This window comes from Argopecten irradians, chromosome 16 (assembly GCF_041381155.1).
Source record: "Argopecten irradians isolate NY chromosome 16, Ai_NY, whole genome shotgun sequence".
NCBI classification, from domain to species: domain Eukaryota; kingdom Metazoa; phylum Mollusca; class Bivalvia; order Pectinida; family Pectinidae; genus Argopecten; species Argopecten irradians.
The window spans coordinates 30,187,884-30,213,112 of NC_091149.1; the positions used below are offsets into that span (position 1 = coordinate 30,187,884).

The 25,229-nt window shown below is 35.9% G+C and overlaps 1 protein-coding gene across 1 annotated transcript in view; it reads right to left on the reverse strand.

The window, feature by feature from the left end:
* Positions 1-25,229, reverse strand: part of LOC138310153 (oxysterol-binding protein-related protein 6-like) — a 99,661-nt gene that overhangs the window by 32,944 nt on the left and 41,488 nt on the right. Inside the window, exons 5-10 of the mRNA XM_069251278.1 lie at positions 17,863-17,892; positions 6,361-6,474; positions 3,074-3,224; positions 2,354-2,497; positions 1,306-1,403; positions 856-985 (exon numbers count right to left, since the gene is read on the reverse strand). Of these exons, the coding sequence (XP_069107379.1) occupies positions 856-985; positions 1,306-1,403; positions 2,354-2,497; positions 3,074-3,224; positions 6,361-6,474; positions 17,863-17,892 (667 nt within the window). The remainder of the gene's footprint in view (positions 1-855; positions 986-1,305; positions 1,404-2,353; positions 2,498-3,073; positions 3,225-6,360; positions 6,475-17,862; positions 17,893-25,229) is intronic.

Below are 25,229 nucleotides of genomic sequence, written 5' to 3' on the forward strand. Positions count from 1 at the left end.
TACTTATCTATATACTTACTATAATTACCTCGTTGTTGTCATGGTGATACACCACTAAGTACTTATCTATATACTTACTATAATTACCTCGTTGTTGTCATGGTGATTGTTATACACCACTAAGTACTTATCTATATACTTACTATAATTACCTCGTTGTTGTCATGGTGATTGTTATACATCACTAAGTACTTATCTATATACTTACTATAATTACCTCGTTGTTGTCATGGTGATTGTTATACATCACTAAGTACTTATCTATATACTTACTATAATTACCTCGTTGTTGTCATGGTGATGATACATCACTAAGTACTTATCTATATACTTACTATAATTACCTCGTTGTTGTTGTCATGGTGATTGTTATACATCACTAAGTACTTATCTATTTACTTACTATAATTACCTCGTTGTTGTCATGGTGATTGTTATACATCACTAAGTACTTATCTATATACTTACTATAATTACCTCGTTGTTGTCATGGTGATACACCACTAAGTACTTATCTATATACTTACTATAATTACCTCGTTGTTGTCATGGTGATTGTTATACATCACTAAGTACTTATCTATATACTTACTATAATTACCTCGTTGTTGTCATGGTGATTGTTATACATCACTAAGTACTTATCTATATACTTACTATAATTACCTCGTTGTTGTCATGGTGATTGTTATACACCACTAAGTACTAAGTACTTATCTATATACTTACTATAATTACCTCGTTGTTGTCATGGTGATTGTTATACATCACTAAGTACTTATCTATATACTTACTATAATTACCTCGTTGTTGTCATGGTGATTGTTATACATCACTAAGTACTTATCTATATACTTTCTATAATTACCTCGTTGTTGTCATGGTGATTGTTATAAGCTTCTATCTTCTTGTCCTTTTTCCGACTTGATCGTAGAGCTAAACCCTTGAGCTTTTTCCTAGCGTCAGGCGATTCTAATTCTGCTACCTGTAAGTAATGTCACACCATCAGGTAGTTGTCAGGCAAGGCCAAATCAAAATAGATTAAAATTTTAATCTTTGCACAGACTGACCTCAATCAATAACTGTTATTGACCATGAACTATAGACACTTACATAGATAATCACACATGAAGATCGTGACATATAAAAATAGACAATAATCAGATTCCCAGGAGTTTTCTAGCAGCTTTTCAGCTTAACTGTCATGAATAATATATTTACAATAAATGTAAAAGCGTGATACATGTTATATACATGGTATAAACCACTGCCTGTTGATAGGAACTAATCAAACCAAAACGTTACCTCTAAAATCGTGTTGGAGTCCATGGACAAAGGTAGATTTCTAATCTGTTCCAAATCGTCCCTCAGATCATTTAAAAGTTTTCGGGTGTCATGTAGTTCTGTTAAAAGAAATCCAATGATAGTCGTACAGCTAAATCTCATACACAGTGTATATATATATTTTAAATGGAAAATCCACAAAAAGAAACAATCGCCATTCGTGGAAAAAATTATCAATCCAGATCCAAAATGAACAGCTCAGAGAAATGTAAATAAGAGTTATTATTAGATAAAGTGGTGTGATTGTAAGATCATCAATATATTCACAGGAAGTAAGTATAACTGAAGTTTCGTCAGGGGACATAACCAAATTATTTTTTATGACAGACATTAACAGACAAAGCATGTTGACTTTAAGTCATCAAATGACTTAAAGACAGGGGAGAAAATCTAAATTATTTCTTTACGGCGGATGACGAAGGACAAAACTTGTCAACTATAGGTCTTTAGATAGCATAAGAACAGGGGAGATAACCTATCACTGCTAAGAACAGGAGAGATAACCTATCAATGCTAAGAACAGGGGAGATAACCTATCACTGCTAAGAACAGGGGAGATAGCCTATCACTGATAAGAACAGGGGAGATAACCTATCACTGCTAAGAACAGGGGAGATAACCTATCACTGCTAAGAACAGGGGAGATAACCTATCACTGCTAAGAACAGGGGAGATAACCTATCACTGCTAACATCAGGGGAGATAACCTATCACTGCTAAGAACAGGGTAGATAACCTATCACTGCTAAAAACAGGGGAGATAACCTATCACTGCTAAGAACAGGGGAGGATCACTGCTAAGAACAGGGGAGATAACATATCACTGCTAAGAACAGGGGAGATAACCTATCACTGCTAAGAACAGGGGAGATAACCTATCACTGCTAAGAACAGGGGAGATAACCTATCACTGCTAAGAACAGGGGAGATAACCTATCACTGCTAAGAACAGGGGAGATAACCTATCACTGCTAAGAACAGGGGAGATAACCTATCCCTATTCCTTTACCTTTATTGCAATGTTCAAAGCCTGCCGTGTCCAGCAGCCATGTAGCCACACGGCTCTGAGAAGACTCTCGCCCTTTAAAACTTGACTGTCGTATAACTTCAGAACTTAGCTTCTGTTCACGAGCTTTGCTTGGAAAATTTAATGCTGCAACAAAAAATATTATAATCATATGAACAAAACTTCGCAAACATGTCTTATTTAGGATTCAACTGTTTCTCAATATTTTGCAGATCAAATTATCAAAATCATTGCAATGCTCAGAAAATATCTCCATGAAAATAAATAGCTATACAGTATCATTGTCAGGAAGGTTGATTGTGCAGCAAGTCTTTTGGCTAGAATCACTAATGTAAGGAGAAAATACCATAGTATATGTATGTATACAGACAAACAATGAAGCATATTATACCATGTTAATTACTTGTAACATACAGAAGATTGCATATTCCAACGGTAACCATATTTTAGAGCTTTTTGTGTTAGAAAGTTCATGTTGAAATATTATTGGCCAGATTCAATCTTCTGTATGCTTTTAATGCAGCAATTATTATGATTGCACAAACTTATCATTGTCCTAACTTGTTCAATAGCATTTTTGGGCTAAAACGTTATTGTATCAAAATAAGTCATCTGAGAAATTTCATAATAAACTGATCCCTATGATTTTAAAATTTTGTTACCATGAGTTACCAGATCAACCATTAGTTATAAATAACCTACATGCAGTAAGGGGAGGCAACTCCTCCGTAGGGGAGGTAATTTCTGTAAGCCTTGGTGAATCCTTGGTTCCATATGCTAACTCATGCTGACGATATAACCTATGGTGTCGCAGTCGGTTCAGCCATTCATCAAATAAACGGTTGTCTTTGACCTAAAACAGGAAATGTACACAATTCAATATAATTACTCCTATTCAACAACATGGTGTATTATATTCAAAGCTTACAATTTTCTCAGTATCTCTTTATATAGATTCTTGACTTTTTTTAAAAACAAAACTTATAATATACAGTCAAACCTGTGTATAAAGGACACCCAGGGGACAAGGCTAAAGTGTCCTTTATAGAGAGGTGTCCTTTATATAGAGGTCAGTGTTTTGACGAGTTATGTCCCCTGAGCGATTCAACCTAATTATAAAGCAATCTTTCCATACACAAATACATGTATTCGTCTCATTTTCTTTTCATTTGGTTCATTTTGGAATAAATGAATCTAGTAACATAGTTACTATTTAAAGGAATATGTACAGTATATTTATATTTTTCATTTCAATCAAATCAGAAAAAACAAGGACATAGTCATTCAGATCCCCCGCCAATGGAGATATCAAAGCTGAAGTAAGTTTGATTGTGGAGACTTATGTGTATGAAAAAAACCAGGAAAAACCTAAAAATAGCAAAAGGCACTACTAGACCATAAGAACAATGTGTCTATGAAGTTTCATGGAAATATCTCTGCTAGTTTTAGAGTTGTGCTCCGGAAACGATTCTTACACAAAAATCTACCATTTTCAGCAATGTTTCCATGGTTACAGAAAAAAGTACAAAAAGTGAAAACCTTAAAATAGCAAAAGGCACTACTAGACCATAAGACTAATGTGCCTATGGAGTTCCGTGCATATATCTCAACCGGTTTTCCAGTTATGCTGCGGAAATGAACCTGGTACAAAAATATGAAATTTTCAGCAATGTTTCCATGGTTACGGAAAAAGTGCAAAAAATGAAAACCTGAAAATAGCAAAAGGCACTACTAGACCATAAGAACAATGTGTCTATGAAGTTTCATGGAAATATCTCTGCTGTTTTTAGAGTTGTGCTCCGGAAACGATTCTTACACAAAAATCTGCCATTTTCAGCAATGTTTCCATGGTTACAGAAAAAAGTACAAAAAGTGAAAACCTTAAAATAGCAAAAGGCACTACTAGACCATAAGACCAATGTGTCTATGAAGTTTTGTGGAAATATCTCTTCTGGTTTTAGAGTTATGCTCCGGAAACGAACCTGGTACAAAAATATGATATTTTCAGCAATGTTTCTATGGTTACGGAAAAAATGCAAAAACTGAAAACCTAAAATTAGCAAAAGGCACTACTAGACCATAATACCAATATGTGTATGAAGTTTCGTGGAAATATCTCTACTGGTTTTAGAGTTATGCTCCGGAAACCATTCGTACGGACGGACGGACAGACGGACGGACGGACGGACGGACGGACGGACGGACGGACGGACGGACGGAACCCATTTGTATATCCCCCGCCAACTTCGTTGGGCGGGGGATAATTAATCTGAAACAATTATTTGATAAATTGTATACATGTATCTGTGGGTTTTTTTTTGTGAAATAAATAAAGCAAGGTTATTCAGGACAAATAATTTATTAATAGAGCCTTTCGTGAAGGTTTTGAACAAGCCATAATATCGTCTGTGTTTGTAAAATCCCAAATAAAAAGTGTCACAAAATGAGAAAATCGATGTTTGGGCTCGTTCAAAAATTTACATTTGGGGTTGACAATATCTTGGAAGATTCCATCTTTTCGCCACTCATATGCATTGGTCCGTACATGTAATTGCTCTAAACAAATTGTTAATGAGCCGAGTAAAGTGTCCACGCTGTCTTGAATCTCTGTTATTTCAGACAAAACAAATGTAAAGACATGTAGTCGTGAACTGGCTGACATCAAAAAGTCGCTATACAAACAATGGTTCACATCCAACGAGTCCCGAAGGTGTATTCCAACACAGATATAATGCAAACCCCAGAGTGTTACGAAATATGACGTAAGGGAAATAACTCTAATTGACTAACGCAGAAGAACATTACAATATGGCTTCCTTTGTTGTTTTACCGATGCACAGGTTCAGTATAAGATGTTCGCTGTTTGTATTATAGAATATTTTCTGTCTTCAGGTTAAATCTAAGTGTCCGCTTTATTCATAGAAAGTGTCCGCTATACACATTCAATTTATACAGTGATTTTCATTCAAAAACAATGTCTTTTTGTGTCTTCTACTGTATATTTACGTAGTCTAACTTCTGCTGAAAGCTTATTTTTTTTTCGAGTGAAAGTACCGACGTTTGAAAAATTTATTTGTGTCCGTTATATGGAAATTTTACCAACTTACGGACAAAATTTAGTGTCCGCTGTCCGCATTGAGGAGGTGTCCGTTATATACATGACATTTATATAGTGATTTTTGTTGGGGATTCCTAGCACTGTCCGTTATGGACAGGTGTCCGCTATATAGAGGTGTCCGCTATTGCAGGTTTGACTGTATATGTATTATATTCATAATCAACAATATACATCAGTGACTTAAAACATTTCCTCTATTTTTTATGTTGACTTTTTCTGGTAACATACACCCTTAATTTGACATTAGGACTTTATATGATAGACTTCAGCATCTATATATCTCTGATGCTGATATTTATGAGGTAACAAAGACCCCTAACTTGACTTGACATTTAGACTTTAAGTGTTATAACTATATCTTCAGCATCTATATAAATCCTAGGTTGACTTTTTAAGGTAAATACACCCTTAATTTGACATTAGGACTTTATATAATAGACTTCAGCATCTATATATCTCTGATGCTGATATTTTTAATGTGACATACACCGTTAACTTAACTTGACATTTATAGACTTACCTAATGTGATAAACAATACCCTTAGCATCTATATAAATCCTATGTTGACGTATCAATGTGACATACACCGTTAACTTAACTTGACATTTATAGACTTACCTAATGTGATAAACAATACCCTTAGCATCTATATAAATCCTATGTTGACGTATCAATGTGACATACACCGTTAACTTAACTTGACATTTATAGACTTACCTAATGTGATAAACAATACCCTTAGCATCTATATAAATCCTATGTTGACGTATTAATGTGACATACACTCTTAACTTAACTTGACTATATAAATCTGATGTTGATTTTTAATGTGACATACATCCTAACTTAACTTGACAATAATAGACTTACCTTAATATGATAAACAATATCCTCAGCGTCTATATATATCCGATGTTGATGTTTCTTAAATGCCACCACAGACAGACCAACGTCAATGACTCCATGATATTTACATTTCTGCATCTATAATGACAAAAATATATATCGTGGAATGAGAAACAGATTCTTTTTAATTTTTTTTTTTTGTCATAACATATAATGATAACATTTCAAAAATAATCATAATAAATCAGTCTTGCTTACTCCATAATGTTCATCATAAGGGTGACCTAATATTTCAATTATCATCAGAAAAAATTGGCTGAAGAAGACTGTTTAAATACTTTTTCAGCTTGATTGGGATGAAATAAATGAGCTGAGACTTGTGTAGGTTCTATCATAGGCCTCCAACTGAAGGTTTAAATGTTGAACAAAATAAATAGTGTAATGTAGTGAAATTAATAAATGAGTTATGTTATTATTCTTAGAACTGGCACTCTGTCAACTGTAATGTACTTAATGGAAAAAAAATTATATAAATAAGGGGAGGGAGAGATGAAAATCATGGTAACTAGCTGAAAAATAGCTCATAACTTCAAAATCATTCATGACAATATTCCGCTCATAGGAGTAATATATGATGGAATATAAAACTAAAGAACAACTTTAATTATGTTTTCTTGGATGTTGAAGATTCTTACAAAATAAGATGAAAAATATTAAAGACTGAGTTTGAAACAAGAATATATAATAGAACAAGTGGTTTTAAACATTATCATTATGAGATAAGGGGCCAGAGTGGTGTAGAATTGGAGCTTGACACTATAAAACACGACTGAATACGGATTTGACAGAAATGGCAATTTGAGAGCATCATGAGACCACTCCAGATTAAGTTCAAAAATTTTAGTTCAAGAAATGTATGAACTCTAAAAACAAAGCCAAATAGAAGCGGCTGATTTAAGTCTAGCAAAAGAAATGAGTTATTGATAGTATATATTTAGTATATTTGTGAATCAAAAACAAATCTACACACTGCCAGTCTGTTTTTCCAGTTAGATATGATTGTTTATACATATTTGTACTGGATATAAAGTTCAGTATTCCACCTTTGCATATGACAAAGTTACCTCCCTTGCGTGTAGGTATCGATTGTGACATCATTATGTTGCAAGCAAAATTCATGTTGTTTTTTCTGAATAAATATAAATTTTATTTATGTTACATCGATCGAGAAACAAGTTATACAACTTATGTAAATCACTCTCATGGCCCAGATGTAAGCGCGCGAGGGGTCTTAGTGTTGGAGGAAACCGAATGTGACGTTACGTTCACAAGAACATGACATTACAATTTCTACCTACCCACAAGGGCAGATAACTCTGCAATATGCAAATACAGACTAAATAAGCAGATACATGAACACTGTTAGCTGTCTGTTGCAATAAAATAAATCAATAAAACAAACCATTCGTTAATAGTTTGAAAATCTCACATCTATAAATAACTGCAAATGTAACTTTAACTCAATCTCCCCTTTAAAATAACAATGAACTATTCCTGCTTTTGAATCAGAAGAGTTCGAACGTGTCTTCAGGGGTGAGTGAGTTCATAAAAGATTTTAAATCTTACTCAAGGTTAAGTAACACTGACTTACAAAATAATGAGATAACAAAAAACATTGGATAAAACTCTGGTTAAACCATTTAAAAGTTCACCGTAAAAACATCCTGAAGTTTACTCTTCACTTTCTGAAATGAAGAAATTTGTTTGGATAAGATCGAGCTAAACTAGCAGACGACAACTAGCAACAGCACATAGCTACACTAGTAAAATAACTCATAAATATCAATAAATGATACAACCTTCTTATACACATACACACTTTATTCTCCCACAATCTTGCAGTCTGATAACCTTGATTAAAATGAAGTAATAATTTCACAATATACAGTAAAATTACCTCTGTATAAAAACCACCTACTTAATAAGACCACTTTCTAATGGTCGCCAATGTAAACACAATCCAACCTGTGATATAAAGATTATTTCATCATCAATGGAGTACAATATCAACAGGAAATTCAAATTAAACCTTTGGATCAACAACACATAGTGTGTATGATCTATTGTGTTTAAAGTAGTCATGATATATCAAAGAATTACACTTTAACGAATGATGACAATTTATATAGTAATTATTTCCCTTTGATATTTGTATAACATGTGATTTAACTATTTCCCTGCGACTGACATCAGTATAACATATAATTATAATTAAACTGTTTCACTACAACTGACATCAGTATAACATTTAATTAAACTGTTTCCCAACAACTGACATCAGTATAACATTTAATTAAACTGTTTCCCGACAACTGACATCGTTATAACATTTAATTAAACTGTTTCACTACAACTGACATCGTTATAACATTTAATTAAACTATTCCCCTACAACTGACATCTTTATAACATTTAATTAAACTATTTCACTACAAGTGACATCGTTATAACATTTAATCAAACTGTTTCCCTACAACTGACATCATTATAACATTTAATTAAACTATTTCCCGACAACTGACATGGTTATAACATTTAATCAAACTATTTCACTACAACTGACATCGTTATAACATTTAATTAAACTATTTCCCTACAACTGACATCGTTATAACATTTAATCAAACTATTTCCCTACAACTGACATCGTTATAACATTTAATTAAACTATTTCCCTACAACTGACATCAGTATAACATTAATTTCCCTATGATTGCGACCAGTATAGCGTTTGGTTTGACGTTATGAAACATTTGAATCAAACTATTGATCCCTACCAACGTTTGTTATGACAATATTACATTAATTCCACCTATGATTGCGACCAGTATAGCGTTTGGTTATGACAATCTTACTGAACACCAGCCCACGTGTTGAACGCTGGATTTGATCACTGTATAGCGTTTGTTATGACAATCTTACTGAACACCAGCCCACGTGTTGAACGCTGGATTTGATCACTGTATAGCGTTTGTTATGACAATCTTACTGAACACCAGCCCACGTGTTGAACGCTGGATTTGATCACTGTATAGCGTTTGTTATGACAATCTTACTGAACACCGACCCACATGTTGAACGCTGGATTTGATCACTGTATAGCGTTTGTTATGACAATCTTACTGAACACCGACCCAAATGTTGAACGCTGGATTTGATCACTGTATACAAACCCCCAGCGACAACCTCCACACTGAATCCTCGATTAGATATTGATCTGGGCCGAGTGATTACTAAATTGTGTCTATAACCTGATACAATAATGCTTAATTGTCTGTGCCACTCTCACCCCCAGACGATATCAAACATAGGCCTGTTGTCATAGGAAAAGATACCATTAGTCTAATATACTCATTAAAATTAACTTCCTCCTTGGCTCGCAAGTATCAATTTACCAGTGCAGAAAGGACTGCAGACTTATAAAGCTAAACTTTTTACTTGTATGTCTTTTGTATATTCCTTTGATATTGAGGTGGCGTACTTTGCTGTAAATAATTTTTACTCTAACTGGTTAAGAATGATATATACCCATATATGTTTACTAGCTCAGACACCTAACTTTAAGAAACGGAGCAGGATAAATGTAACTGAAGGTGTATTTAGCTGACGAGTGGTGCCCTTACCCAATTTCATAGTTAAAACCCTACCCTTAACACTTTCAAGAGTCATCTTAATTCTTACTGGCAGTACCTTATACTTTTATTTTACTGTTATAAAGACTGGAAATAGTAACAAGAACAAGGTCTAACAGAATTAGCTGACGCAGCTAACTACTGGTGTATAAAAGGTGTACCACAATTAGCTGTAGTCAGCTAACTACTGGTGTATAAAAGGTGTACCACACTGTAGTCAGCTAACTACTGGTGTATAAAAGGTGTACCACACTGTAGTCATAAATTAGGTGTATAAAAGTCAGTAGTAAGCTAACTACTGGTGTATAAAAGGTGTACCACACTGTAGTCAGCTAACTACTGGTGTATAAAAGGTGTACCACACTGTAGTCAGCTAACTACTGGTGTATAAAAGGTGTACCACACTGTAGTCAGCTAACTACTGGTGTATAAAAGGTGTACCACACTGTAGTCAGCTAACTACTGGTGTATAAAAGGTGTACCACAATTTAGCTGTAGTCAGCTAACTACTGGTGTATAAAAGGTGTACCACACTGTAGTCAGCTAAACTACTGGTGTATAAAAGGTGTACCACACTGTAGTCAGCTAACTACTGGTGTATAAAAGGTGTACCACACTGTAGTCAGCTAACTACTGGTGTATAAAAGGTGTACCACACTGTAGTCAGCTAACTACTGGTGTATAAAAGGTGTACCACAACTAGCTGTAGTCAGCTAACTACTGGTGTATAAAAGGTGTACCACACTGTAGTCAGCTAACTACTGTGTATAAAAGTGTGTGTACCACACTGTAGTCAGCTAACTACTGGTGTATAAAAGGGTACCACACTGTAGTCAGCTAACTACTGGTGTATAAAAGGTGTACCACACTGTAGTCAGCTAACTACTGGTGTATAAAAGGGTGACCACACTGTAGTCAGCTAACTACTGGTGTATAAAAGGTGTACCACACTGTAGTCAGCTAACTACTGGTGTATAAAAGGTGTACCACACTGTAGTCAGCTAACTACTGGTGTATAAAAGGTGTACCACACTGTAGTCAGCTAACTACTGGTGTATAAAAGGTGTACCACACTGTAGTCAGCTAACTACTGGTGTATAAAAGGTGTACCACACTGTAGTCAGCTAACTACTGGTGTATAAAAGGTGTACCACACTGTAGTCAGCTAACTACTGGTGTATAAAAGGTGTACCACACTGTAGTCAGCTAACTACTGGTGTATAAAAGGTGTACCACACTGTAGTCAGCTAACTACTGGTGTATAAAAGGTGTACCACACTGTAGTCAGCTAACTACTGGTGTATAAAAGGTGTACCACACTGTAGTCAGCTAACTACTGGTGTATAAAAGGTGTACCACACTGTAGTCAGCTAACTACTGGTGTATAAAAGGTGTACCACACTGTAGTCAGCTAACTACTGGTGTATAAAAGGTGTACCACACTGTAGTCAGCTAACTACTGGTGTATAAAAGGTGTACCACACTGTAGTCAGCTAACTACTGGTGTATAAAAGGTGTACCACACTGTAGTCAGCTAACTACTGGTGTATAAAAGGTGTACCACAGCTGTAGTCAGCTAACTACTGGTGTATAAAAGGTGTACCACACTGTAGTCAGCTAACTACTGGTGTATAAAAGGTGTACCACAATTAGCTGTAGTCAGCTAACTACTGGTGTATAAAAGGTGTACCACACTGTAGTCAGCTAACTACTGTGTAATAAAAGTGTACCACACTGTAGTCAGCTAACTACTGGTGTATAAAAGGTGTACCACAATTTAGCTGTAGTCAGCTAACTACTGGTGTATAAAAGGTGTACCACACTGTAGTCAGCTAACTACTGGTGTATAAAAGGTGTACCACACTGTGTACTGTAGTCAGCTAACTACTGGTGTATAAAAGGTGTACCACACTGTAGTCAGCTAACTACTGGTGTTAAAAGGTGTACCACAGCTGTAGTCAGCTAACTACTGGTGTATAAAAGGTGTACCACACTGTAGTCAGCTAACTACTGGTGTATAAAAGGTGTACCACACTGTAGTCAGCTAACTACTGGTGTATAAAAGGTGTACCACAACTGTAGTCAGCTAACTACTGGTGTATAAAAGGTGTACCACTGTAGTCAATTACACTGTAGTCAGCTAACTACTGGTGTATAAAAGGTGTACCACACTGTAGTCAGCTAACTACTGGTGTATAAAAGGTGTACCACACTGTAGTACAGATATTAAGTGTATAAAAACTGGTGTATATCAAAAAGGTGTACCACACTGTAGTCAGCTAACTACTGGTGTATAAAAGGTGTACACACATTTAAGCTGTAGTCAGCTAACTACTGGTGTATAAAAGGTGTACCACAATTTGCTGTAGTCAGCTAACTACTGGTGTATAAAAAGGTGTACCACAATTTTACTGTAGTCAGCTAACTACTGGTGTATAAAAGGTGTACCACAGCTGTAGTCAGCTAACTACTGGTGTATAAAAGGTGTACCACACTGTAGTCAGCTAACTACTGGTGTATAAAAGGTGTACACAATTTACACTGTAGTCAGCTAACTACTGGTGTATAAAAGGTGTACCACACTGTAGTCAGCTAACTACTGGTGTATAAAAGGTGTACCACACTGTAGTCAGCTAACTACTGGTGTATATAAAGGTGTACCACAATTAGTAACGCTGTACCACATAATTTACTGGTGTATAAAAGGTGTACCACACTGTAGTCAGCTAACTACTGGTGTATAAAAGGTGTACCACACTGTAGTCAGCTAACTACTGGTGTATAAAAGGGTGTACCACACTGTAGTCAGCTAACTACTGGTGTATAAAAGGTGTACCACACTGTAGTCAGCTAACTACTGGTGTATAAAAGGTGTACCACACTGTAGTCAGCTAACTACATGGTGTGTAAAAAGGTTGTACCACTAAACCTGTATGACAGTCTAACTTTACTGGTGTAATAGCTAAGGTGTACCACAATTAGCTGTAGTCAGCTAACTACTGGTGTATAAAAAGGTGTACCACACTGTAGTTAACTAGCTGTAGTCACTAACTACTGGTGTATAAAAGGTGTACCACACTGTAGTCAGCTAACTACTGGTGTATAAAAGGTGTACCCACACTGTAGTCAGCTAACTACTGGTGTATAAAAGGTGTACCACAATTTAGCTGTAGTCAGCTAACTACTGGTGTATAAAAGGTGTACCACACTGTAGTCAGCTAACTACTGGTGTATAAAAGGTGTACCACACTGTAGTCAGCTAACTACTGGTGTATAAAAGGTGTACCACAATTTAGCTGTAGTCAGCTAACTACTGGTGTATAAAAGGTGTACCACAATTTAGCTGTAGTCAGCTAACTACTGGTGTATAAAAGGTGTACCACACTGTAGTCAGCTAACTACTGGTGTATAAAAGGTGTACCACACTGTAGTCAGCTAACTACTGGTGTATAAAAGGTGTACCACAATTTACTGTAGTCAGCTAACTACTGGTGTATAAAAGGTGTACCACACTGTAGTCAGCTAACTACTGGTGTATAAAAGGTGTACCACACTGTAGTCAGCTAACTACTGGTGTATAAAAGGTGTACCACAATTTAGCTGTAGTCAGCTAACTACTGGTGTATAAAAGGTGTACCACACTGTAGTCAGCTAACTACTGGTGTATAAAAGGTGTACCACACTGTAGTACCACACTGTAGTCAGCTAACTACTGGTGTATAAAAGGTGTACCAGGTGTACCACACTGTAGTCAGCTAACTACTGGTGTATAAAAGGTGTACCCACACTGTAGTCAGCTAACTACTGGTGTATAAAAGGTGTACACACACTAACTACTGGGTGCTAATAAAAGTACCACACAGTCAGCTAACTACTGGTGTATAAAAGGTGTACCACACTGTAGTCAGCTTAAACTACTATAAAAGGTTGTACCACACTGTAGTAACCACACTGTAGTCAGCTAACTACTGTGTGTATACTCGTTAGTAAAAGGTGTACCACACTGTAGTCAGCTAACTACTGGTGTATAAAAGGTGTTACCACACTGTAGTCAGCTAACTACTGGTGTATAAAAGGTGTACCACACTGTAGTCAGCTAACTACTATGGTGTATAAAAGGGTGTAGTCCACACTGTAGTACCACAGCTAACTACTGGTGTATAAAAGGTGTACCACACTGTAGTCCAGCTAACTACTGGTGTATAAAAGTGTGTACCACTGGTGTATTAACTGTAGTCAGCTAACTACTGGTGTATAAAAGGTGTACCAACTACTGTAGTCAGCTAACTACTGGTGTATAAAAAGGTGTACCACACTAGTAACTGCTAGTCAGCTAACTACTGGTGTATAAAAGGTAACCACAATTAGCTGTGTAGTCAGCTAACTACTGGTGTATAAAAGGTGTACCACAATTTAGCTGTAGTCAGCTAACTACTGGTGTATAAAAGGTGTACCACACTGTAGTCAGCTAACTACTGGTGTATAAAAGGTGTACCACACTGTAGTCAGCTAACTACTGGTGTATAAAAGGTGTACCACACTGTAGTCAGCTAACTACTGGTGTATAAAAGGTGTACCACACTGTAGTCAGCTAACTACTGGTGTATAAAAGGTGTACCACACTGTAGTCAGCTAACTACTGGTGTATAAAAGGTGTACCACACTGTAGTCAGCTAACTACTGGTGTATAAAAGGTGTACCACACTAGCTGTAGTCAGCTAACTACTGGTGTATAAAAGGTGTACCACACTGTAGTCAGCTAACTACTGGTGTATAAAAGGTGTACCACACTGTAGTCAGCTAACTACTGGTGTATAAAAGGTGTACCACACTGTAGTCAGCTAACTACTGGTGTATAAAAGGTGTACCACACTGTAGTCAGCTAACTACTGGTGTATAAAAGGTGTACCACACTGTAGTCAGCTAACTACTGGTGTATAAAAGGTGTACCACACTGTAGTCAGCTAACTACTGGTGTATAAAAGGTGATTTACCACAATTACCACACACTGGGTGGTATAAAAGTAGTCAGCTAAACTACTGCTGTGTATAAAAGGTGTACCACACTGTAGTCAGCTAACTACTGGTGTATAAAAAAGGTGTACCACAATGTAGTCAGCTAGTCTACTGGTACTTGTGTATAAAAGGTGTACCACACTGTAGTCAGCTAACTACTGGTGTATATAAAAGGTGTACCACACTGTAGTCAGCTAACTACTGGTGTATAAAAGGTGTACCACACTGTAGTCAGCTAACTACTGGTGTATAAAAGGTGTACCACACTGTAGTCAGCTAACTACTGGTGTATAAAAGGTGTACCACACTGTAGTCAGCTAACTACTGGTGTATAAAAGGTGTACCACACTGTAGTCAGCTAACTACTGGTTGTATAAAAAGGTGTACCACACTGTAGTCAGCACTAACTACTGGTGTATACAAAGGTGTACCACACTGTAGTCAGGCTAATACTGGTATGTATAAAAGGTTGTAACACACTGTAGTCAGCTAACTACTGGTCGTATTAAAGGGTGTACCACAACTGTGTCAGTAAGCCAACTACTGGTGTATAAAAGGGTGTAACTCAACAGCTGTAGTCAGCTAAACTACTGGTGTATAAAAAGGTGTACCACACTGTAGTCAGCTAAGTACTGGTGTATATAAAGCTGTACACACAATAAGCTGTAGTCCAGCTAGAACTACTGGTGTATAAAAGGTGTACACCACACTGTAGTCAGCTAACTACTGGTGTATAAAAGGTGTACCACACTGTAGTCAGCTAAACTACTGGTGTATAAAAGGTGAACCACACTGTAGTCAGCTAACTACAGGTGTGTATAAAAGGTGTACCACACTGTAAGTCATGCTAACATACCGGTGTATAAAAGGTGTAACCACACTGTAGTCAGCTAACTACTGGTGTATAAAAGGTGTAACCACACTGTAGTCAGCTAACTACAGGTGTATAAAAGGTGGTACAAAATAGCTGTAAAACTATGTGTATAATAGGTGTACTGTACACAATTAGCTTGTAGTCAGATAATTACTGGTGTATAAAAGGTGTAGCACAATTTAGCTGTAGTCAGCTAACTACTGGTGTATAAAAGGTGTACCACACTGTAGTCAGCTAACTACTGGTGTATAAAAGGTGTACCACAATTTAGCTGTAGTCAGCTAACTACTGGTGTATAAAAGGTGTACCACAATTTAGCTGTAGTCAGCTAACTACTGATGTATAAAAGAAGCATCAGGTTAATTAACTCATTAACCTTAAATAAGTATGAAATGTGGATGCAGAGCAACAACACACCAATAAATATCATAGACAACAACAGTATTGTTATGTCTTTTGGTTTTGCTTGAAATTTAATCAACAGCGATGGTCATTGAAGGACGACCTGTACTGTATGCACTGTGTAAACACATATCAGGTGATTGTGTATCTTGTGTAAATTCCTTTGAGATTGCTGATGGTGATCCTAATTCCTAATATCTGATTCTATTCTAATGACAATGCCATTCTTGTCATTAAAATATTTGGAAATTTGGTAACGGTGAGAGTAGTGTGCTTTTGTTTGTCTCCAGAGGCAGTTGCTGATAAACCTGTGTCCTTGTGATGGAACTTATTATCTTACAGTGCGATCTCACCGAACCATACAGCTAAACCTACCAGCAGCAAACCTTATCTTGGCCCAATCAAATTAGAACATGCAAATCAGTAGACCCATGATGACTACAAAAACTGGCTTTGAGTGCAGACTTACTTGGTGATATATAATTGAGAACCGGTTTTTTTTTTAACTCAATAATTAATTTGTTATTATTAATACTTTATTCTGTAGACCATGAAACCAGCATTTTGAATGACAAAGAGCAAAGCAGTAGAGCCACTACATAAACAGGCTTGGAGTGCACACAAGGAACAGAAACCGGTCATACATTTCAAGAGAAAATACGGAGAATAAAATCTATGTTAACCTAATGAATGATTATAATTTTGTTGTGTTATCAATAGACAATGAAATCAGGATTCAAATGAGGACAAGCAGTCAATAGACTTAAACAAACTGAACAAAACCATTCCAACTAAACTAAAACAACAAAAATAGGACTGAAATGACAGCTGTTTGTGTTAAAAGTAACATCTAGTGAAGTCTACCGCTATTCTTAAAGCTTTTCTTGTGCTATTATAGCACACAGCCATTATGATAGATATGAAGATCATTATGACAAATGAAGATCCCCACCATCACTAAGATGACCCTTGGCTATACAGGACATGGCTAGTGACACCTCTGTATACCATGCCAATTTTCAATGAAAGGTTTTTAAATTTTGACCCATTTAAGGGTCATGGTGACCAATTTGAATTTCTCAGGGGAAAATACATGAGCTAATTACCATTATTGGCCTCTTGGGTTTTTTCTGAAATCTCTGAATACCACTTATGAACGGACAGACAGACGGATGGATTACTAAAGGGTCCCCAGATCTCCGATAACGAGCTCTAATAAACTGTGAGTTAGTCAGATATGTATCAATGTGAAAGTGATCATTCTGTATTTGTATATTACAGAGTTATCTGCCCTTGTGGGTAGTTATTGATTGTGACGTCGTGTGTTTGTAAGCATCACGTCATACTTATAAGAGAATACATCAAGATTTTTGCACACAAAATTATGACGCCGCAATGTATACCTACTAGCAAGAGAGGCAACTCTGGAATATTCAAAGACGGAGTAGAGATAATAAATCGGTGGCCTTCTACGTGTTAAGTCAATCTGACTAGCAGAAACTAAAACAATAGCGGACATGCAGAGCTGTGAGGGGTACTTACCGTAGACATACTACTGGCTAACTCCCAGCTCTATTTAACAGACAAGGTATATCACTATAACTCCCAGCTCTATTTAACACACAAGGTATATCACTATAACTCCCAGCTCTATTTAACAGACAAGGTATATCACTATAACTCCCAGCTCTATTTAACAGACAAGGTATATCACTATAACTCCCAGCTCTATTTAACAGACAAGGTATATCACTATAACTCCCAGCTCTATTTAACAGACAAGGTATATCACTATAACTCCCAGCTCTATTTAACAGACAAGGTATATCACTATAACTCCCAGCTCTATTTAACAGACAAGGTATATCACTATAACTCCCAGCTCTATTTAACAGACAAGGTATATCACTATAACTCCCAGCTCTATTTAACAGACAAGGTATATCACTATAACTCCCAGCTCTATTTAACAGACAAGGTATATCACTATAACTCCCCTCAATACTATTTAACAGACAAGGTATATCACTATAACTCCCAGCTCTATTTAACAGACAAGGTATATCACTATAACTCCCAGCTCTATTTAACAGACAAGGTATATCACTATAACTCCCCTCAATACTATTTAACAGACAAGGTATATCACTATAACTCCCAGCTCTATTTAACAGACAAGGTATATCACTATAACTCCCAGCTCTATTTAACAGACAAGGTATATCACTATAACTCCCCTCAATACTATTTAACAGACAAGGTATATCACTATAACTCCCCTCAACTCTATTTAACAGACAAGGTATATCACTATAACTCCCAGCTCTATTTAACAGACAAGGTATATCACTATAACTCCCAGCTCTATTTAACAGACAAGGTATATCACTATAACTCCCAGCTCTATTTAACAGACAAGGTATATCACTATAACTCCCCTCAGCTCTATTTAACAGACAAGGTATATCACTATAACTTCCCATCAATACTATTTAACAGACAAGGTATATCACTATAACTCCCAATACTATTTAACAGACAAGGTATATCACTATAACTCCCCTCAATACTATTTAACAGACAAGGTATATCACTATAACTCCCCTCAATACTATTTAACAGACAAGGTATATCACTATAACTCCCCTCAATACTATTTAACAGACAAGGTATATCACTATAACTCCCAGCTCTATTTAACAGACAAGGTATATCACTATAACTCCCCTCAGCTCTATTTAACAGACAAGGTATATCACTATAACTCCCAGCTCTATTTAACAGACAAGGTATATCACTATAACTCCCAGCTCTATTTAACAGACAAGGTATATCACTATAACTCCCAGCTCTATTTAACAGACAAGGTATATCACTATAACTCCCCTCAATACTATTTAACAGACAAGGTATATCACTATAACTCCCCTCAATACTATTTAACAGACAAGGTATATCACTATAACTCCCAGCTCTATTTAACAGACAAGGTATATCACTATAACTCCCCTCAATACTATTTAACAGACAAGGTATATCACTATAACTCCCCTCAATACTATTTAACAGACAAGGTATATCACTATAACTCCCCTCAATACTATTTAACAGACAAGGTATATCACTATAACTCCAGCTCTATTTAACAGACAAACTCCCCTATTAACAGACAAGGTATATACTATAACTCGACTCTATTTAACAGACAAGGTATATCACTATAACTCCCCACTCTATTTAACAGACAAGGTATATCACTATAACTCCCCTCAATACTATTTAACAGACAAGGTATAATCACTATAAAGGTATATCCTATACCCAAGCTCTATTTAACAGACAAGGTATATCACTATAACTCCCAGCTCTATTTAACAGACAAGGTATATCACTATAACTCCCCTCAATACTATTTAACAGACAAGGTATATCACTATAACTCCCAGCTCTATTTAACAGACAAGGTATATCACTATAACTCCCCTCTACTATTTAACAGACAGACAAGGTATATCACTATAACTCCCCTCTACTATTTAACAGACAAGGTATATCACTATAACTCCCAGCTCTATTTAACAGACAAGGTATATCACTATAACTCCCCTCAATACTATTTAACAGACAAGGTATATCACTATAACTCCAGCTCTATTTAACAGACAAGGTATATCACTATAACTGACCCATAACTCTATTTAACAGACAAGGTATATCACTATAACTCCCAGCTCTATTTAACAGACAAGGTATATCACTATAACTCCCAGCTCTATTTAACAGACAAGGTATATCACTATAACTCCCCTCTCTATTTAACAGACAAGGTATATCACTATAACTCCCAGCTCTATTTAACAGACAAGGTATATCACTATAACTCCCAGCTCTATTTAACAGACAAGGTATATCACTATAACTCCCCTCAATACTATTTAACAGACAAGGTATATCACTATAACTCCCAGCACTCTATTTAACAGACAAGGTATATCACTATAACTCCCTCAAGCTCTATTTAACAGACAAGGTATATCACTATAACTCCCATCAATACTATTTAACAGACAAGGTATATCACTATAACTCCCCTCAATACTATTTAACAGACAAGGTATATCACTATAACTCCCCTCAATACTATTTAACAGACAAGGTATATCACTATAACTCCCAGCTCTATTTAACAGACAAGGTATATCACTATAACTCCCAGCTCTATTTAACAGACAAGGTATATCACTATAACTCCCCTCATCTCTATTTAACAGACAAGGTATAATCACTATTTTAACAGACAAGTAACTCCCCTCAAGCTCTATTTAACAGACAAGGTATATCACTATAACTCCCAGCTCTATTTAACAGACAAGGTATATCACTATAACTCCCCTCTCTATTTAACAGACAAGGTATATCACTATAACTCCCCTCAATACTATTTAACAGACAAGGTATATCACTATAACTCCCCTCAATACTATTTAACAGACAAGGTATATCACTATAACTCCCAGCTCTATTTAACAGACAAGGTATATCACTATAACTCCCAGCTCTATTTAACAGACAAGGTATATCACTATAACTCCCAGCTCTATTTAACAGACAAGGTATATCACTATAACTCCCAGCTCTATTTAACAGACAAGGTATATCACTATAACTCCAAGCTCTATTTAACAGACAAGGTATATCACTATAACTCCCAGCTCTATTTAACAGACAAGGTATATCACTATAACTCCCAGCTCTATTTAACAGACAAGGTATATCACTATAACTCCCAGCTCTATTTAACAGACAAGGTATATCACTATAACTCCCAGCTCTATTTAACAGACAAGGTATATCACTATAACTCCCAGCTCTATTTAACAGACAAGGTATATCACTATAACTCCCAGCTCTATTTAACAGACAAGGTATATCACTATAACTCCCAGCTCTATTTAACAGACAAGGTATATCACTATAACTCCCAGCTCTATTTAACAGACAAGGTATATCACTATAACTCCCATCAATACTATTTTTAACAGACAAGGTATATCACTATAACTCCCTAAATACTATTTAACAGACAAGGTATATCACTATAACTCCCCAGCTCTATTTAACAGACAAGGTATATCACTATAACTCCCAGCTCTATTTAACAGACAAGGTATATCACTATAACTCCCAGCTCTATTTAACAGACAAGGTATATCACTATAACTCCCAGCTCTATTTAACAGACAAGGTATATCACTATAACTCCCCTCAATACTATTTAACAGACAAGGTATATCACTATAACTCCCCTCAATACTATTTAACAGACAAGGTATATCACTATAACTAACCAAGTCAATATCTACTTTAACTCCCACTCTACTATTAAACAGACAAGGTATATCACTATAACTCCCATCTCTATTTAACAGACAAGGTATATCACTATAACTCCCCTCAATACTATTTAACAGACAAGGTATATCACTATAACTCCCCTCTCTATTTAACAGACAAGGTATATCACTATAACTCCCAGCTCTATTTAACAGACAAGGTATATCACTATAACTCCCCTCAATACTATTTAACAGACAAGGTATATCACTATAACTCCCCTCAATACTATTTAACAGACAAGGTATATCACTATAACTCCCCTCAATACTATTTAACAGACAAGGTATATCACTATAACTCCCCTCAATACTATTTAACAGACAAGGTATATCACTATAACTCCCAGCTCTATTTAACAGACAAGGTATATCACTATAACTCCCCTCAATACTATTTAACAGACAAGGTATATCACTATAACTCCCAGCTCTATTTAACAGACAAGGTATATCACTATAACTCCCAACTCTATTTAACAGACAAGGTATATCACTATAACTCCCCTCAATACTATTTAACAGACAAGGTATATCACTATAACTCCCAGCTCTATTTAACAGACAAGGTATATCACTATAACTCCCTCAATACTATTTAACAGACAAGGTATATCACTATAACTCCCTCAATCTATTTAACAGACAAGGTATATCACTATAACTCCCAGCTCACATTTATTTAACAGACAAGGTATATCACTATAACTCCCGCTCTATTTAACAGACAAGGTATATCACTATAACTCCCAGCTCTATTTAACAGACAAGGTATATCACTATAACTCAATACCCTCTAATCCCGCTTATTTAACAGACAAGGTATATCACTATAACTCCCCGCAATACTATTTAACAGACAAGGTATATCACTATAACTCCCCTCTCTATTTAACAGACAAGGTATATCACTATAACTCCCCTCAATACTATTTAACAGACAAGGTATATCACTATAACTCCCAGCTCTATTTAACAGACAAGGTATATCACTATAACTCCCAGCTCTATTTAACAGACAAGGTATATCACTATAACTCCCAGCTCTATTTAACAGACAAGGTATATCACTATAACTCCCCTCAATACTATTTAACAGACAAGTAACCATAACTCCCTCAATACTATTATAACAGACACGGTATTCACTCTATAATTAACAGACAAGTATATCACTATAATCCCCATCAATACTATTTAACAGACAAGGTATATCACTATAACACTCCAGCTCTATTTAACAGACAAGGTATATCACTATAACTCCCTGATATTAAAGACAAGGTATATCACTATAATACTATTTAACAGACAAGGTATATCACTATAACTCCCCTCAATACTATTTACCAGACAAGGTATATCACTTAAACTCCCCTCAAACTATTTAACAGACAAGGTATATCACTATAACTCCCCTCAATATATTTAACAGACAAGGTATATCACTATAAACAATACTATTTAACAGACAAGGTATATCACTATAACTCCCCATCACTACAATCACTTATTGTTTAAACAGCTGACAACAGAAACAATCACACTGAAAGATGTATATACTCAGTGAGGCCAAATCAACTCTTCTAAGACTTTAAAGGAAATCTTCCCACTTATAGATAAAAGAGCTACCAGAAGCAGAAGAGCTACAATTTCAAGTGATCAGAAATTATATTCTAGAAATAGATAAGGGCAAAATCAAGTTAGGCTCTGAGAATTACTAAACAACAGTATTGTAACCAGGCAAAAACAAGAGGCCCATGGGCCTTAAAGGTCATCTGACTATTGGCACAATACAACATTAAAGGACTAACCCAAATCCTTTAAAGATTTTAGCCTATTTGACCCCTGTGAATGAAGATCAAGGTCATTTTTAAAAAAAAAAACACATATGGTAGCCCTTCATCCCAGCATGCCACAGGCCAAATATCAGTACCCTGGGCATTTTGGTTATTGAAAGGAAGTCGTTTGAATGAAAAGTTTACACACGGCGGACGACAGACGATGCACGGCGAATAGCGGACGGTGCACGACAATGGACATGGCATAATGACAATAGGTCATAGTGACCTAAAATCTTGTAAAACTTAAAATATATCAAAGGAAAATGATCACACACATGATACTATTTTAAAGAAATAATTGGCCTTGCAGTATATGTTTAATTTGAATGTATTTGACTTTTTTAAGTTTGAGATATCCTGCATTTATAAAATTCATTTTATTCAGATACAGCAGCTGGACTCCTCCATTGGGACATATTCCCATGGAAATCTGCAGATTATTAACTACTCAATGGATCTTTTACCTCAATAGTTCAGCTAAATTTAACTGCTGTGACCTTGAATGATGTCCAAGGTCATTCATTTGAACAGACTTAGTAGTCCTTTATCCCAGAATACTACAGACTCCATATCAGGCTTCTAGACTTATTGGTAAAAAAAATTTAAGGATTTTAACCTATCTAACCTCTGTGATCTTGACTGCATCTGGGACATGTTTCTCCAAGGAATAAATTGACTAGACCTGAACATGACCTTTCACCTTCTCTATAACAAAACATTCTGTCTTCTATCCCTATTTAGAAATTCATACTGACATACTTAGAATCGGGTCAGACAGTGAAGATCACCTTTGACCTTTGCTGAACTTGATCCTTAAATAAAACCTGAATCCAAGGAAATGAATGATTTAACACGTTAATGAAGTACAAGCTAGGGATATCTATATAAGATGTATTCCCAACCTCAATATGGAATCTGGACAGAACATGATGCCATTGGTAGACATTAAACATCTGACAATATGTCTATATAATGATCAACAGACTGATGACGACACAACATAACATATGAATCTCTATAATTCCTCCATCTAAATCCTGTATCACACTAATAAATAATAAGAAATAGTCAGAAAACATTGACCATAAGGTTTGGTGCTCTAAACTAACATCCAAAAGGTGTTTTATCTCCCCTTGTTTACTCTTATCTCCCCTTGTTTACTCTTATCTCCTTTTCTCTATTCTTATCTCCCCTTCTTTCTATTCTTATCTCCCCTTCTCTATTCTCTATCTCCCTTTCTCTATTCTTATCTCCCTTTGTCTATACTCTTATCTCCGTTTCTCTATTATAATCTCCCCTCCCTCTATTCTTATCTCCACTTTCTATTCTTATCTCCCCTTGTCTATTCTTATCTCCCCTTCTCTATTCTTATCTCCACTTTTCTATTCTTATCTCCCCTTGTCTACTCTGATCTCCCCGTGTCTATATTCTTATCTCCCCTTCTCTATTCTTATCTCCACTTTTCTATTCTTATCTCTCCTTGTCTACTCTGATCTCCTCTTGTCTACACTTATCTCCCCTTGTCTACACTTATCTCCCCTTGTCTACACTTATCTCCCCTTGTCTACACTTATCTCCCCTTGTCTACACTTATCTCCCCTTGTCTACTCTTATCTCCCCTTGTCTACACTTATCTCCCCTTGTCTACACTTATCTCCCCTTGTCTACACTT